Raw genomic sequence first — 15,345 nt, 5'->3', positions numbered from 1 at the left:
CGTGCTACCCTCCAGGAGTAGTCGCGACTCATCCATACACATGTGCTACATCATCATTCAATCGTATCATAACCCAAAGATAACTTACGTCTCTGCAATCAGCCAATCCCAACCACATAGTCTGCAAATTCAGCATTTCTCAGAGTAAGCGCAGCTATCACGATCCTCCTCCTCCTGAATACGCATCCGTCTCGCCAGGGCCAAAGCTCTCCGCTTATCCTGCAGTCTTTGCGCTTCCATATACGCTTCCTCCAGTTCCGCCTTTGTACGCAGCTTGTTGTCCCCGGAGAATCTGACATAAGTGCTGTTGAAGTGGAACTCAAGACTCTGCGCAATCTCATGTACCTGGTCAACATCATATTGGTTCAGCTTGAGTTGCTGCTGTAACTTCTCACGACGGAACATCTCAGCACTATACTTTGTCTCAAGCTCTTGGCTTCTCGATTCTTGGCGCAGCTTGTCAGCCTCTAGAGTTTCGATCTGGGTTTCTAGTAGGGCAAGGCACTGTAATAACTGAGTTTCCCATGATGAGTCTTTCGTTTGCGAGGCGTCTAGTAGCTCAGATATTAGATCCTCCTTGTCCTTCAGATGATCTTTTAGTGTTTCGATCTCGGCTTGTTGACCTTCCTTCTGGCTTTGTAACTCCTTGATGCAATCTCTCATTTTCACCTTCTGCTTCAGATTCTTGATATTCAGCTCTGTGATCTTGTTCTCGCATTCCTCTTCAACACGCCTTAGCTTAGACTGGAGAAAGGAAAAGTTGGCTTTGACACCCGAGACATCGCATGTCTTTGCCTTCTGTAACTCGGCGATCTTGGCTGCATGAACCGCGTTCTCCTTCTTGAACTCTGAGATCTTGGCGGTATACTTTGACTCGTCACGCTTTTCCTGGGTCTTCAGCGCCATGATCTCGTCCTGTTGCTGTTGGGACTCTTCCTTTAAATCCTCAATATGGGCTTTCTGGAGCTTAACCTTTGCCTCAAGAGCCCGGAGCGTGACTTCAGTCCGTGTGAGCTTGTGCTTCGTGGCTTCAAATTTGGCATTTTGATCTTCATTTTGCTTCTCCAAGTCTTTGATCTTCCCCTCTTGTTGGTGGTTGATGCGCCAGAGGTGTGCGACCTTTCCCTGTATTTCCCGAATTGCAGCTTCTAGCTCCGCCCTACTGGCCACAAGTTCATTAAGATCCATGATCTAGGCTTTTCTTAGAAATAGAAGTCAGACCGCTGTTTGTTCGGGTGATTAGGGTAAGAGTCGCGTCGCTTATCGTTGTGGCGAGAAGCTGGGACATAGTCCTAGTCCTGGGGTCATGAACGAATTTATAACAGAAGAGGCTTCAGTTTGGTGTTGGTAAAGACAATGGACTGTTCATAATGCTACGTAAATGTTCATGTTCCCGATCCCTTAACTCAGTCTCTTCGTGTTCTGTGAAGATTGCATCATTTTCGGTAATCAAAGATCAACTATATTTCTGCATCACTCTCGGTCACTTCTCTGAACAATATTATAATTAGTGAATAGAGCTACTGAAGTTTAGTCCAGATACTTCAAAGAAAAGACCATGCAAAGAAAGCTCATTCATGTATCAAATCCATAAGACTGCCTAGTTGTCGCAGTAGCTAGAGCTCCATACTGACAATGTGTATCATGTGTAGCGAGGAATACAACTGGAGGCGGTAAGGTCACCTTTTCTGATTGTTCGTTATACCACTCTTCTGCGCTATTGTCGCCTTGAGCAGGAGATGGTTATGTTCTAACTTCTAGCCGTGGGCATCTCCTTTCGTGTGTGTTCTACTGTGCATGTTTTATAATCATTCAGCCGAAATGTACCGACAGCCTGTCCTCGATTATATGCACCAATGGTGTGCAGCGGTGGATACCCTAGAAAGTATATAAAGCGAAGACAACCCGAGCCTCTCTGTATGACAATACCGACATATCAACTTCCTTACCGTAATATTACCTCTGACCAGAGAGTCGAGTATTAATTACTATACAGTATCTGTAAGTTGTTATGTAAGTCATTAAGTAAACTACCAGACCCAGAGCGACTTGTAAACCATGCCTCGGTGACCATTCCTTCCGCCTGGTAATGGATATCAGGATAATGGCTTCCTTTTGTTCGGTACCAGATAGGCAGCAGATATGAGAATGACGGAAACGCTGCTGCCTGTTTCATAGGCAGCTTCTTAAATTAGCCACTGGCTGGACCAACAGTTTCTGAACATGCAAAGTGACGATATAAATAGACAACTTCGGCTGGCAGGGGACCCATGTCAAATCTCCACAACACAACACTCTCTACCACATTGTGACAACTGTCAACGACCCAGATTTCTTTCCACAAGAGCTAAAGCCATCTGAGTCTGACCTGCATCTCATCATGGATACAGCTTCTGTTGAGAAGCCCAACTTAGGGGCCAACGTTGACATCCTCAAGGTTGCCAGACAGATTCAGCACCTGGCACATTTTTTGACCCGAGGGCCTCCGATCCCAGGCCTCAGTGTATCTGATAAGGATCTAAAAATGGCACGAATCCTCAGCCCGGTCATAGAAATCACATCTCACCGCCGTCGTTCAGATTTGGAGTTTCCCCGAGAGTGGGTTGAAGATGATGGTGCCCTAGCTATTGTGCTTCGTGACTGGAGACGGGATATTGACCCTACCAAACTGAGCAATCCACCTGCGCTGACAGAAACTCCAGCGCAAGCCACAGATACCCCGAAAGATGCTGAAAACGCAGAGGCTGACATTGAGGCTTATGCGAATATGTCGTTCTTGTCATATTCTGCCAAAAGAGAAGCGCACTGGATTGCGAAGACGAAAGAGCTCGAGCAGAAGCTGCGGAGATCCGAGCAAGAGAAGGAATCTCTTATCCGGGAAAATCTCAAGTTGCAGCGCGACGTAGAAGTGGTTCAGCGCAAGGCAGACCTCTTCCACACAGCACTTTTCGACCCAAAAAAGAGCATCCACGAGTCTAACTTGAAGGCCAAGGTCAAGCTCCATGGGGAGGTTCGCCAACTTGAAAGATCACTTGTCGCAGCCACCAGCAAGAATGAGTCCCTGGTCAAGAAGAATGAGGACTTGGAGTCATGTAACAAGAGTCTCGTCACTGAGAACGAAGAACTTGTTAAGAAGACCGAAAACCTGGAGTTGAGCAACTATGATCTTGTTACTGAGAACGCGGAACTTCTTGCAGAGCTCAAGGAACTAGATTCAGATGATGCCGAGCTTCTCACTATGATCCAGGAATACCTCAACAAACACGCGCTTTCGCGAGAAGCTACCAAGACCCAAGAGGAGAACCTCATTGCAGAGAAGCAGACTCTAGAGAGCAAGAATGAGGCCCTCGTGAAGAAACTTGAAGCTCAGAAGATCGACAACAAGTGCTGTGCCGCCCAGGCTAAGAAGCTCAGGGAGAGATATGAGCTATCTGTGGTGGCGACAAAAGTTGTTAAGGAGCACCTTGAACAACTAACTGCAAAGGTCAATGACCTTGATAGCAGTAAGTTTTTCCTGGAAGCTCATAACAACGACCTGTCGATGAGAAACGCAGCTCTTGGTCATAAAAACAAGCAACTTGAAGAAAGCCTCGACAAGATTGTCATGGGTGCAAAAGGCAAGCTCCAGGCTCAGTGAGCGAAGAGCGCAAGGCATCTCTTCAGTCGGAGGGCGAGACTTACATGAGTCGGATATTTTATGATTGGTTTAGGAGTTCTGATTTTTAGGAGTATGGGACATCGGCTGAATCTTGGGAGGGTGATTGTGTCGATATCCTGATGATGGTGATGATTGGACGATAACGAGTCACTTTGATGATGTTTATGAAATTAGTATTAATTATTAAAGTTTAATATATATCTTATTAATTAAGTTGTTCTCTAATCCAATGTTAAAAAGCCTGTTGTCTATATAAAGTAAGTAAGATTACAGCTTTTATTATTGTCTTAATAATCGAATTTCAGGCAGTTAGAATAGTTAGTTCTCTTAAGATGGTGGCGGCTTATCGTTATCGTTATCGCTGGATAAGATGAGATGAGATAGATAAGATAAGCCTACAATGAGCCTAAGATGAGTTTAAGATAAGTCTAAGCTATGGCTATAAGATATAACTAAAAGACTCGGCGTGTCTGTTATCTTTAATTAATTCAGTAAAATAGATACATATTTATATTTATTGCTCTTTATGCATACACTTTACCTATGAACAATGCGCAACAAGCTCTTAGTTCAGACTCAATAAAGCGGCTTGAGGATCTCAAGTTTCATAAGATAAGAAAATTGGCCTGAAAGCAATAAAGACTAACAAGGCCTCTCAATCCCAAAACCCCTTGCCGCCCCATGTATTACCAATATTAACCCTTGACGGCTCTGTAGTATTCACCTCATCCACATGGTTGATTGTACTAACCCGAATCCCATGTGAATTTGAGAACGACCCTACTATGAATGAGTTGCCAATGTTGACCTTACCAGATCCAGTGATCTTCCCAGCAGAGTTTTTACCGGCAATTTCCACGATTTTATTCTTGGAGGCATTAGATAACACAGGATCTAAACCCTCAGCAACATCGTGAATTAGTTCCAACTCCTGCTCGTCATTTACCTCCTCAATCTCCATCTCGACTAATTGACGTGTGATCTGTGGGGTGCCAGGAAAGACCTTTTCCAAGTCTTCGATTGAAGCAATAATATCATCAATCATTCGTCCCATATAATTCTTATCATAAAGCGCCCAACCTGTTTTTTTCATTAACCCCAAGCTCTTATACCGCTGTTTAGTGAGAAGGTCAAAACGAGTATGCACGCGCTGTGAAACTGGACTGAGATCGGCTTCTGTGCATATCCTCATTCCTTGCTCTTTCGTCCTCGCCTCGTAGCGTCTGGAGACCTTGTAAGCGGCCTCGAACCTGGCCACGATTTCCTTGAGGATGCCTTGAGCCAGGCCAATTGTTGGATCGGCTGGTTCGATGGAACTGAATCGTCGGTCACTGTTGATGTCGATTGATGCCCCCCATCTTGCTAGTCGGCATTTGGCGACATCCAGCCGGAGTTGGTAGGGTGAGAAGTCTTCGCCGAAATGCCTGGCAATTTGGACGTAGTTGAAACAATCGACGCAGTTGTTGAAGAGGGCGGCGATGCTTGTAGCGCTAGCGACAGTGCCGAATATCTCGGTCATGGTTGATCTCGCCGGCTACGGTTATCAATTGACGAAACTGACCTCTTTGGTGAGTGATTTTCAGGTCCAAATGCTTGTTCTATTCTGAGTGGCGCAGTCTCCTCAGCCACAGCAAATGCCGTGGACCTCTCCGGATCTTTCGTGCGATTGGATATATGGTTGTTGCCCCTTCTCTCCCCCTCCTCCAACTCTAGCTCTGTTATTTACTCCATTGAGAGACCATGACATTTGAATCACCGATACTACAATGGAGACTCCAACTTCCAGCACTGTGCAGTCTCTGAATGCAACTGGCTCTTCCAGAGTACACGTCGGCAATAGCTTCAACGTAAACCATCATCATTACCAAGAGTCCGAGCAAGATGGAGTCAAGAAGTACTTGGACGCACTGCGGTCGACCGATCCTCGCGACGACAAAGTCAGGATCGAACATACTAATGGTGGCTTGTTAAAGGACTCATATATATGGATTCTTGAGAGCCCAGAGTTCATCACTTGGCGCGATGAAAGCGAGGCTGGTCGGCTTCTATGGATCAGAGGAGATCCTGGCAAAGGCAAGACAATGCTACTATCTGGCCTTATCAATGAACTGCAGCCTTCCACGAGACTAGAGAACCCGCGCAATCGCAACACAATATCCTACTTCTTCTGCCAAGCCACAAATCCCGGTTTAAACAACTATACTGCGATATTAAAAGGGCTTATCTACCTGCTAGTCATTCAACATCCGCCTCTTGTTGCGCATCTAGAAGATGAGTACGGATATAATAAAGATCACTGGAACTTAAAAGTATCATTGGAAGGCATCTTCCGCAGAATGCTAGATGACCCAAGTCTCGGCGAGATATACTTGCTCGTAGATGCCCTGAATGAGTGCGTTGGAGACCTTCCCCTTCTCTTAACATTGATAACGAGTACCTCTTCATGTGTCAAGTGGATTGTTACGAGCCGCAACCGCTGTGAAATTGATGAGATCTTTCGACAAACACCCGCGAAAGTTGCACTCTCTTTGGAATCCCATGAGGCATCTGTCTCTAAGGCTGTAAACAGTTACATAAGTTATAAAATTGGCCAATTGACTGAGAGAAAGAAACTGAAACAGAAGGCATTGCAAGAACTTCATGATTATCTATCTCAGAACGCACAGGGTACCTTTCTCTGGGTGGCTTCGATGTGTCAACAACTGGAGAGATGCCGAGCCTGGGAAATCCCCAGCCAATTATATCAACTTCCTCGGGATCTTTGTAAGCTTTATGCGCAGATGATGGACCAAATCCGCAAGTCTGACAGCTGTGATCTCTACATGAGGGTTCTTGCCGTCGCTTCAAGGGCTTCCCGGCCTCTCACTTTTGTGGAGCTAATAGTTATGGCAAGCCTGGACATTGATGAGGAAACACTCCCTGATCTCATACTGGAATGTGGTTCATTCCTGACGACGAAAGGCAATACCATTGTGTTCGTCCACAGTTCTGCTAAAGACTTCTTGCTCAAAGAATCAAGCAACTTGCTTTTCCCATCCGGGCTTGCTCAACATCATTATGATCTCTTACAGCGGTGCATGGCTACCTTGCAAAGCCTCCACAAGGATATTTATGGCTTTTTATATCCGGTAGTCTCATTAGATGAGGCACTCCGAAATTTTCCCAATCTGGATCCCTTGGGTAGCTTAAAGAATGCATGCGTTTTCTGGCCCGATCATGTGCGAGGGGCGTATTAGCTCGGTGGCCAGGATAAGGCAAACGACGAGACCGGTGGGGCTGGTATTGGTTATAATTCGAATCCATCAGGAAACTAACGACGGGAAGGCACCTGGAATTATACAGTCTGTTTCCGAGCCCTATCTTGTCGGTAAGTGGCCCAGGAAGCACGCTCAGAGGTGAGCTTATGTGAGAGAAGAGCCTCGTGATCTCGTGATACGCAACTAGTCTTTTGCTCCTAGCTCTAGGAGACAGCGAGGTATAACTAAAATTACCATGCTTAAATGGGTTGACTGACAATGGGTCTAGGGTAATTAGCACGTACTAATGGGAGCATAACCGGGTCACTCTGAGTGATGACGAACAACAGTCTTAACGCCTTGTCGACTTCGAGTGCAAGATTGGGAGTGGCGGAACCGCGCTGTTAAAGAGCTAGGCTGCGCTGAAATTTCTCTCTTAATTCTAAAACATAAGCTTGATGAGATGCGAAATGAAGCCAAAGAGATTGAGGACTTTTGCTACCGCTGGCACTGTGCAATATGGGTGACGAGAGACCGACTGTGATTGAGCATTATGAAGTCAAAGATCTTGGGGAATAGGAGAAAGTGAAAGCTCCTGGATCGCGCGGTGAAGGTAAAGCAGGATGCCGAAGATGGTGAGTACAAGGGCGTAAACGAGACGCGACTTGCCAAGCGCGCTGAGCCACGTGAGTGCATCTGTCGTTTGGTTTCGCCACGTGGACTCGGCATGGGATTGCCGGCTTGGCCGATGAACGGGTTTGAGGCTGAATGGCATGGATGATTGACGGCGCATTGGACCGTTGGCTGATGTCCATTTGTTTTAAGCAGAACTGGCAGAATGCGAGACACAGATGCCAGAGCGAATTGCGTTTAGCGTTGAGAGCATTGTGGTTTTGTAATTTTGATCAGGTTAAACTTGTGATTTCAGCATGACTGCCTTGATAGTCTTTGTGAACATGTACAATGGTCAAGACTGTGCGCGATAGCTGTGCTCGTTCCCGTGTCCCGAGGGGGAGAATCGGCGCTAACCAGCCAGGATGATCTGATGCAACCCTTGGATCTCAACTGATGCATCTTGCCGAGGGGAGAAACGTTGAGAACTTTATCCTAATCATTAAAAACACTTGGGTAAAATTAGTAGAATCTTGGACCAATTTAATCTGGCACCCTAATTTAATGTCAGAAGTTCTAATTCTGCCTGTGCTCGCTCTGCTCGCCAACCTCACCTCACCAATGCCAAGCGTATGCGGATTCAGAAGAGATTTACAATTGGCATGCCACCGAAGAGGTTGCCGCTTATTATCCTTAGGTTTGGAGTACAGCAATGGGCAACCAGACAACTCATATTCTCTCTCCTGGAAGGGCCGAATGCAACTCCAGCTCACCTATGGGGTAACACCACAGACAAGTCGAGCTGTCATCAATGATTTTAAAAATGGCATCAAAGTAAGCGACTTACCCGAGGTCTTTCTAAAATACGGTAGTGGGTAAAAGAAAAACAGTGGGCTGATTGGGGAGCGTGATACGGGTTTGCGGGGGATTTTTCCGTAAAAGTCGAGCGCCACCAGACAAACTCAACGGCAGCCGGGCCGCCGAATCATGCGGCTCCAAGAGTTTTCCCTCTATTCACTGGAGCTAACCCCAGAGAAGGGTCCAGCAGATCACACCACCTGGGGAAAATACCCGGGGAGAGCGGTCCTATTAGGCTGGGCGGGCAGTTTAGCCTATATTCGCGGGCCGGGGTACTGGGGTAAATTACAGGACCCGGTTAATAGGTTAATCTGTAACCTTGACCTGACAGGGTCTCCTCATATTTAAATGTCCAGCTTGGCGCCAAGTTGGTTTTTACTCTTTTTGCTATCACACTTGCATTTGTGGCTTTTTTTCCAGAATTCCCCAATTTCTGTATACAGATATCTCTTTTCAAAATGGTGGGTTTCGCTGTCGGTACAGCTACCAAGAAGCAGGACCTCGCCGTCGCGCAGGCCGAGGCTCCTCAGCTCGCAAAGGTCAAATGGTGGGCTGACCCTGGAATGCGCGTGCTGTACTTTTACGCCGCCATTCTGTGTGTCTGCTCTGCCACGACTGGTTACGATGGGTAAGAAGCCAAGCGATCGCCCAGAAACTTGGCGATGCGATCATGCTAACGCGGATACAGATCCATGTTGAACACGTCGCAGGCCATGGACGATTGGCAGGATTACTTTGGTCACCCCACGGGCTCCAAGCTCGGTATTCTCAACTCGATCTACCAGATTGGTAGCATTGCCAGTTTCCCTTTCGCGTACGTTGTTTCTATCTGCGGGGAAATAATTGGTGGAAACGAAACAGAATACTAACCCTTTTTGGTGTAGTCCATTTATGGCTGATCACTTTGGCCGAAAGATCCCTATTGCCACGGGATGTCTCATCATGATTCTCGGCGCTTTCATCTCAGCCTTCACCAACGGATTTGGCAGTATGTTGTTAACCGACTCACTTCTTTGAGCAGCGCTGATAAGTCGACAGTGTACCTTGGTGGTCGATTCCTCGTCGGTTTCGGAAACTCTTTGGCCCAGCTCTCTTGCCCCGTTCTCCTCACCGAGATCTGCCATCCTCAGCACCGTGCCATCGTCTCCGCCATCTACAACTGTCTGTGGAACTTGGGTGCCACTCGTAAGTCAATTCTTTTACGTTCACCTCGAACAACTGCTAATGGAAATCTCCAGTCTGTGCTTTCATCGGTCTCGGTACGATCAACATCAACAGCAACTGGTCATGGCGATCCATCACCCTCATCCAAGCCGTGCCATCCTTGATCCAAATCACCTTCATCTGGTGGATCCCCGAGTCTCCCCGTTGGCTCATGGCCCACGAGCGTCACGAGGAAGCTCTTGACATCCTTGCCAAGTATCACGCCAACGGCGACGCCAACAACGCGACCGTGCAGTTTGAGTACACCGAGATCAAGGAGACCATCGCCCTCGAATACCAGGCTCAGAAGAGCGGCAGCTACCTTGATTTCCTTCGAACCCGCGGTAACCGTTACCGTCTCATGCTCTTGGTTTCCCTTGGTATTATCTCGCAGTACTCTGGAAATGCTCTCATCAGCAACTATTCCAACATCATCTATGAGGGCGCTGGTATTAAGGATCAGGCCCAGAAGACCGGACTCAACGCAGGAGAAAACATGCTCAAGCTTTTTGTGGCTATTGGCTGCTCCATGGGAATTGATAAATTCGGTCGTCGGCCACTCTTCCTTACTGCCACTGTCGGTATGTAGAAGTCTTTCCCCACTAATTAGTTTCTCAGACTAACTTATCACTAGGTATGCTGTTGTTCTTCTTGGCCTGGACCATTGTTGCCGCCCGATTCGAGGCCGGTGGCGAGGTCGAGATCAAGCGTCTTGGATACCCCCAGATCGCCCTCATCTGGCTCTTCGACGTCTGCTACTCCATCGCCTGGTCCGGTCTGATCGTCGCCTACGCCCTGGAGATTTGCCCTTTCAGACTCCGTGCTCGTGGTCTCACTATCATGAACTTCTTCATCCAGGTTGCCCTCACCATTGGCAACCAGACCAACCCCATCGCTCTCGATAACCTTCCCAACAAGTGGAACTTCTGGTGCTTCTACACTGTAAGTGCCGCCTCTCTGACTTTATTGTAGTATTCAGAAGACTAATAGAGAAATAGGTTTGGATCGCTGTTGAGCTCGCCTTTGTCTTCTTCTTCTATGTCGAGACTAAGGGCCCTACTCTGGAGGAGATTGCTAGAATCTTCGATGGTGATGATGCTAATGTCGCACAAGTGGACCTCAAGGACACTGAGAAGCAGGCTGTCTTTGAGACTACGGAGCAGGTGCATCATGATGAGCGCAGGGACTTGTAGTTGTCTCTAAGTTGGCCAGGAACTTGATCATTAACGACGTCGATGACAGTCGGAAATACCTAATAGTTTGATCCCTTCTTGCTAGAAGTCCAAAAAATTATAGGACGCTTTTACAATCACAACATTTCTTGCTGAATCTCCGCTGCGAGCCTGATCCTTGATGCCACCCGGCAATGCTATAACTTTCATCGAAATTGTGAATCCATTTTAGCCCATCAATAGCCTTGCCTCATTTTCCTTGTCTTTCTTTTGTAACGAAGTAGTATATGTATCCCTTAAACAGCCGTTATTTTCTAAAGTACCTTCTCCAAGGCGGATATATGTACACCAATGTTATCCAGATGCCAACAAGCATAACACGGCCTATGTTGAGGCCGACTATGGCACCATCATTTTCCGATCTGTTGAGGAAATCATCCGCAGTAACCATCAGCACTAGACCTACAAGTAATAATATGGTCCCAATCCAAAAGCACAAAGCAATAACATGGACAACACAGATGGAATGCGTGCCCCTCCAGATAACACGTTGAAATGGTATTCTAAAGCGTACTATAGCGGCAATACATAGCAAAGTTAATAGCCACCAAGAAGGGTATACTATTCCCACAGTGCAGCCGCTGTGCCAGTCATCAGTATATGATTCGTATGCAATAATAACACTTACCTGTTACACACGCGATTGGACCTCTGTAGAAGTACCAGGTAGATCGTATTGAGAACAAGTCCAATTGTGGAAAAGCCAAGTACTATTTCCCACTGCATATAGCCAACGAAGTAATGGAGAAAGAGTTTTTGGTATTCCCTCGGGATCCGGAGGCCATCACGAAGGAGAATGGGAGCAAGATGTATATTCCCCGGAGAATTCAGTTGGCCGTGACTCAGGGCAGTACTTGGAGTAGTAGTTGCATTTCCTGGAGACTGAACAGCCGCCTGGGTAGTAGGGCGCCCAAAGCTCAATCTACGGTTCTGCTGCTTTTCGAACATTGCGGCTACCGGCCCATTCCATTCTTTTCGATCTTCCTCAAGGCACTGTAGACTCTCAGAAGAAACCTGTCGATGGCAAACAGTGATAGAGTCCGGATACCTCCAGGATGTTGGGAAAACTCGTAGGACGAGGAGCTTGGCCCAGCGGATGAAGGCATCTATGGCTGAGAGGACGACGAACGCCAACACACATGTGACAACTGGGTCTATCTCTTGTTTCTTTGGATTTTTACTAATGTAGTCACCTCTTGGAGGAGGAGGGGGAGGGGGAGGCGGTGGAAGGTCTGGAGGGAGGGGCGTGCTCGGTTCCAATGGTTGTCTGCCCAGCTCCTCCCACCTATCAAGCAAGCCTCGGATTCGTGGTGAACTGAGCCAGTCGTGTACTAGCGCCGCGAATATGACTTGGCAAGCAATGGCGATTGCTAAGTGCACAGCAGGCACGAGTGCATGAGCTAGTATAACGAATCTTGACGTCCACCCGTTAGCCCAGACGGGATTGTGTCTGTATCTTGCCAAGATCCAGGATGGAAACCAGTCGACTAGGCTCAGAGCCATGTAGACATATAGCAGAGACTCAACAGCGTGTGCTTGACCATCAAACTGAGCGAGGCCATAGTCAACATAGTGCTCGTCGGATACAGGCTGAGGATATGCGAAGATCCCTGGGCCATTTGAGTCTCTGTGTTGGAATGCATAATTGTACTTAGCACGCCTTCTGCCAATAGCGGTAATAGCAAAGGTGAATCGTAACATGCTTATGATCAACAGAGGGTAACCGGTAGCGCGCATCAGTAGTACCTCGCGCCAAGGGTTGACATGAAGCTGAAACTTGTCTTGGGCCATATTTTGAGTACGCGTGATATTGCTTCCTTGTTTGATCTTTTAAAGTCTTTTCATTCTTTCCAAATGCTGACGACGCGAGGAGAAAAATGCCTTGTAAGCCATTGATGACATTTGCACTTTCATTTCAGCCGCACGCACTCATGCCTCAGGCATTGTAGCACAATGTCAGCATTCCCCGCTTGCTATTCCTCTGTGATAAATTTATTATTCTTAAAGTCTATTCTTATCTAAGACCAATATGGCAGCTTCTGCTATTCTTTGCCCATCGTGTCAAGGATTCGATATCCAGGCATTTGCTAGGCCTGGAAGCCCTTGGATAACGACGAAAACGGCCCTCGTCAGACAAGGGAGTCAGCAAGGTTGTCACTTTTGCCAATTTCTCGTCGGAGGAAACGACAAGAATTTCTTTCGTGAAAATAGTTTGTTGAAGCGTGGATTCGAATGGCTCCACTGGGCCTCAGCAAGCCCCGTTGATATACCCAGCGATAGCAGCTTAGCAGTACAGAGCGACCGCGGACTTCGAATTTCCCTACTGCTTGTTAAGCTTTCCAAAGACCCGAAGCCTTCTTTATACTCTAGAGGCGATGGCTACAATGTGTTAAATCTGCATGCTGATCAAGGTAAGCAAAGCCCCATTGAACAACGCTATACTGCAACTAGTCATTTACTCGACCTTAGGCAGTCCAGCAGCGACGAGCGGAGATATAATCGGACTGCCTCCAGTCGACAGAGACCCTTCATCTAAATCGTCATGCGATAGGATACGGCAATGGCTTGATTCCTGCGAAAGTCACCAAGAGTGTGCAAAGACCCTGTCCATGACTCGAACTGTGGAAAGAGGTCGCGCTCCACTGCCAACAAGATGTATTCGTATCGATAAATCAACGTCCGTGCCCAACAGACTTAACTACAGGTTAGAAGAGACTGGAGGTAGGTTGGGCGAGTACGTATCTCTCAGTCACCGCTGGAGCAACCCAGAGACGCCGCGATCAAGTACATACCTCCGGAACTATCATGATCGGGTGGCAGGTCTACAGTCAGCATTCCAAGATATTGACCCGCTATTCACGGATGTCCTCTTAGTTGCCTCTCAGGTGGGTATACAGTACGTTTGGATCGACAGCCTTTGCATTATACAAGACAGTCCTCAGGATTGGAACTCCGAGGCCGTCAAGATGGCAGACTACTACCAAAATGCTTCCTTCACTATCATGGCCGCCGTTCCCCCAAGTAAACGATCACAAGGTCTTTTTCATGTACCGGGGGGGGATTTGTATCGCCTCGCTCGACTTCCTTACCGAGACAAAGAGGGGAATAGAAAAGGTCATTTCTATGTATCATGTCATCTTGACCCTGCACGGGAGACACAGCGACACAATCAGATACAGAAGAATGATTTACTGACTCGGGGATGGGTGTTCCAGGAGTGGGCTCTGAGTCGCCGAATTGCCTGGTATACAGAACATGGCCTAACACTGCGATGTAAGTGTCGCGATCTTCAGCATCAAGGGGAGAGCCTTCTCAACCTAGATCCGAGCCCAAGTCTGCACCGAATCCTTCCACTACTTGGTCTTGTAGTTCCCAAGCATCGCTGGGACCGTTACAAAGCATCGGCTCCCCCCTTTCAGTCGCCCCTCGACTGGCAAGCCTTGGTATCACAATATTCGACGATGCAGCTGACCAAACCTGAAGAAGATCGTCTTGTGGCCCTCAGCGGTGTTGCACAGGAATTCACTACTCAAGAATCGTCTACTAAGCTGGTCTGTGGGCTCAGGCCGTGGTGCTTAGGGGTTGACTTACTCTGGAAACAAGATACAGCGGGTATACACTCCCGTTATATGGAGTTCCCCTCTTGGTCATGGGCCTCGGTCAATACCTCAGTCTCTTGGATCAGGACGGATGATGCGACAGACTGCTTCAGCGTTCTTTCTGTTTCGTCTACTCCAGGTGGTCGTGCTGGATCACCCGCTGGGACTGGCGGAAATACCACGTCATCCACTAGCGCACCATCTGGTACTGCCATTCAGGCAATAGCGACTCTTCCATTTGCTCCGGAGGCCTCTATGAACACTCTAAGCATTAGATGTCGTCTTTTGACGGTTTTGTTTGGTCCCGTCCTGGAGGAAAAGTCCAGAGATTTTATTCTGAGAGCCAGTCGATACCCAACGGAAGAACTGTCGTTGAACAGCCAACCACGAGGTGTAGCTCTGGCCACAGAGAATGAAACTGTCGCAGGATGGGGTTCTCTGGAAGATCCTGATCTTCAACTCGATGACGCCTTTGCTAGGAACCCCATCATATTCGCTCTTTGTATCTCGGTCCTGACGGTTCCGCGAGGCTCTGGGTTGTTTAGTAGAATTTGGGGTGGCGAAAGTATCTTTAATGTTTTGTTCGTTCGCCCCTGCTCGGCAGTCATGAATGGGTTTGAAAGAGTCGGAGTCGGTCGCCTTTTTGGGATAGCTACAGGTAACGAGTTTCAGGCCAGTCAAGAGAGAGACATTTGCCTCTTGTAGGAGATACGCATCTATAGTGCGATAGAGATATAAAATTTTCACCAAATGACTTAATCAATAATTGCGCTGATCAGAGATCGATCGAGAGTCCCATCTTAACCATATCGCAGCCAATGCTCACCCAGATATGACCAGTTAGGTTGTTGCCAATCTTGCTGCAGGCTGACTAACGCCACTACCAATCACATAATTGATAAGGTTGAGGCCTCATATGCAGGTTTCAGCTGCCAAGCACTTTTCTG

The 15,345-nt window shown here is 47.5% G+C and overlaps 7 protein-coding genes across 7 annotated transcripts; 4 read left to right on the top strand and 3 right to left on the bottom strand.

The window, feature by feature from the left end:
• Window positions 1-129: 129 nt before the first annotated feature.
• On the bottom strand, window positions 130-1,188 carry FMAN_11958 (uncharacterized protein; the record flags this gene model as incomplete). Its single annotated transcript, XM_041824690.1, has 1 exon — window positions 130-1,188. One exon carries the CDS (start codon window positions 1,186-1,188, stop codon window positions 130-132), a length of 1,059 nt encoding a protein of 352 aa, XP_041690145.1.
• Window positions 1,189-2,380: 1,192 nt separating this feature from the next.
• On the top strand, window positions 2,381-3,637 carry FMAN_11957 (uncharacterized protein; the record flags this gene model as incomplete). Its single annotated transcript, XM_041824688.1, has 1 exon — window positions 2,381-3,637. The coding sequence occupies one exon, from the start codon at window positions 2,381-2,383 to the stop codon at window positions 3,635-3,637; it is 1,257 nt and encodes a 418-aa protein (XP_041690144.1).
• Window positions 3,638-4,313: 676 nt separating this feature from the next.
• Window positions 4,314-5,177, bottom strand: FMAN_11956 (uncharacterized protein; the record flags this gene model as incomplete). Its single annotated transcript, XM_041824687.1, has 1 exon — window positions 4,314-5,177. The coding sequence occupies one exon, from the start codon at window positions 5,175-5,177 to the stop codon at window positions 4,314-4,316; it is 864 nt and encodes a 287-aa protein (XP_041690143.1).
• Window positions 5,178-5,424: 247 nt separating this feature from the next.
• FMAN_11955 (uncharacterized protein) lies at window positions 5,425-6,894 on the top strand (the record flags this gene model as incomplete). The annotated part of the gene is made up of 1 exon (XM_041824686.1): window positions 5,425-6,894. One exon carries the CDS (start codon window positions 5,425-5,427, stop codon window positions 6,892-6,894), a length of 1,470 nt encoding a protein of 489 aa, XP_041690142.1.
• Window positions 6,895-8,822: 1,928 nt separating this feature from the next.
• On the top strand, window positions 8,823-10,760 carry FMAN_11954 (uncharacterized protein; the record flags this gene model as incomplete). The annotated part of the gene is made up of 7 exons (XM_041824685.1): window positions 8,823-8,992; window positions 9,053-9,178; window positions 9,249-9,352; window positions 9,403-9,549; window positions 9,603-10,148; window positions 10,202-10,509; window positions 10,566-10,760. 7 exons carry the CDS (start codon window positions 8,823-8,825, stop codon window positions 10,758-10,760), a joined length of 1,596 nt encoding a protein of 531 aa, XP_041690141.1.
• Window positions 10,761-11,046: 286 nt separating this feature from the next.
• On the bottom strand, window positions 11,047-12,590 carry FMAN_11953 (uncharacterized protein; the record flags this gene model as incomplete). The annotated part of the gene is made up of 2 exons (XM_041824684.1): window positions 11,047-11,380; window positions 11,428-12,590. 2 exons carry the CDS (start codon window positions 12,588-12,590, stop codon window positions 11,047-11,049), a joined length of 1,497 nt encoding a protein of 498 aa, XP_041690140.1.
• Window positions 12,591-12,828: 238 nt separating this feature from the next.
• FMAN_11952 (uncharacterized protein) lies at window positions 12,829-15,103 on the top strand (the record flags this gene model as incomplete). The annotated part of the gene is made up of 2 exons (XM_041824683.1): window positions 12,829-13,210; window positions 13,269-15,103. The coding sequence occupies 2 exons, from the start codon at window positions 12,829-12,831 to the stop codon at window positions 15,101-15,103; spliced, it is 2,217 nt and encodes a 738-aa protein (XP_041690139.1).
• Between the last annotated feature and the right edge of the window lie 242 nt (window positions 15,104-15,345).

The sequence above is a fragment of the Fusarium mangiferae genome (genome assembly GCF_900044065.1).
Source record: "Fusarium mangiferae strain MRC7560 genome assembly, contig: FMAN_scaffold018, whole genome shotgun sequence".
Taxonomy (NCBI): Eukaryota; Fungi; Ascomycota; class Sordariomycetes; order Hypocreales; family Nectriaceae; genus Fusarium; species Fusarium mangiferae.
Note: the sequence above shows the minus strand (reverse complement) of the source record. Positions and strands in the feature narration are given on the sequence as shown.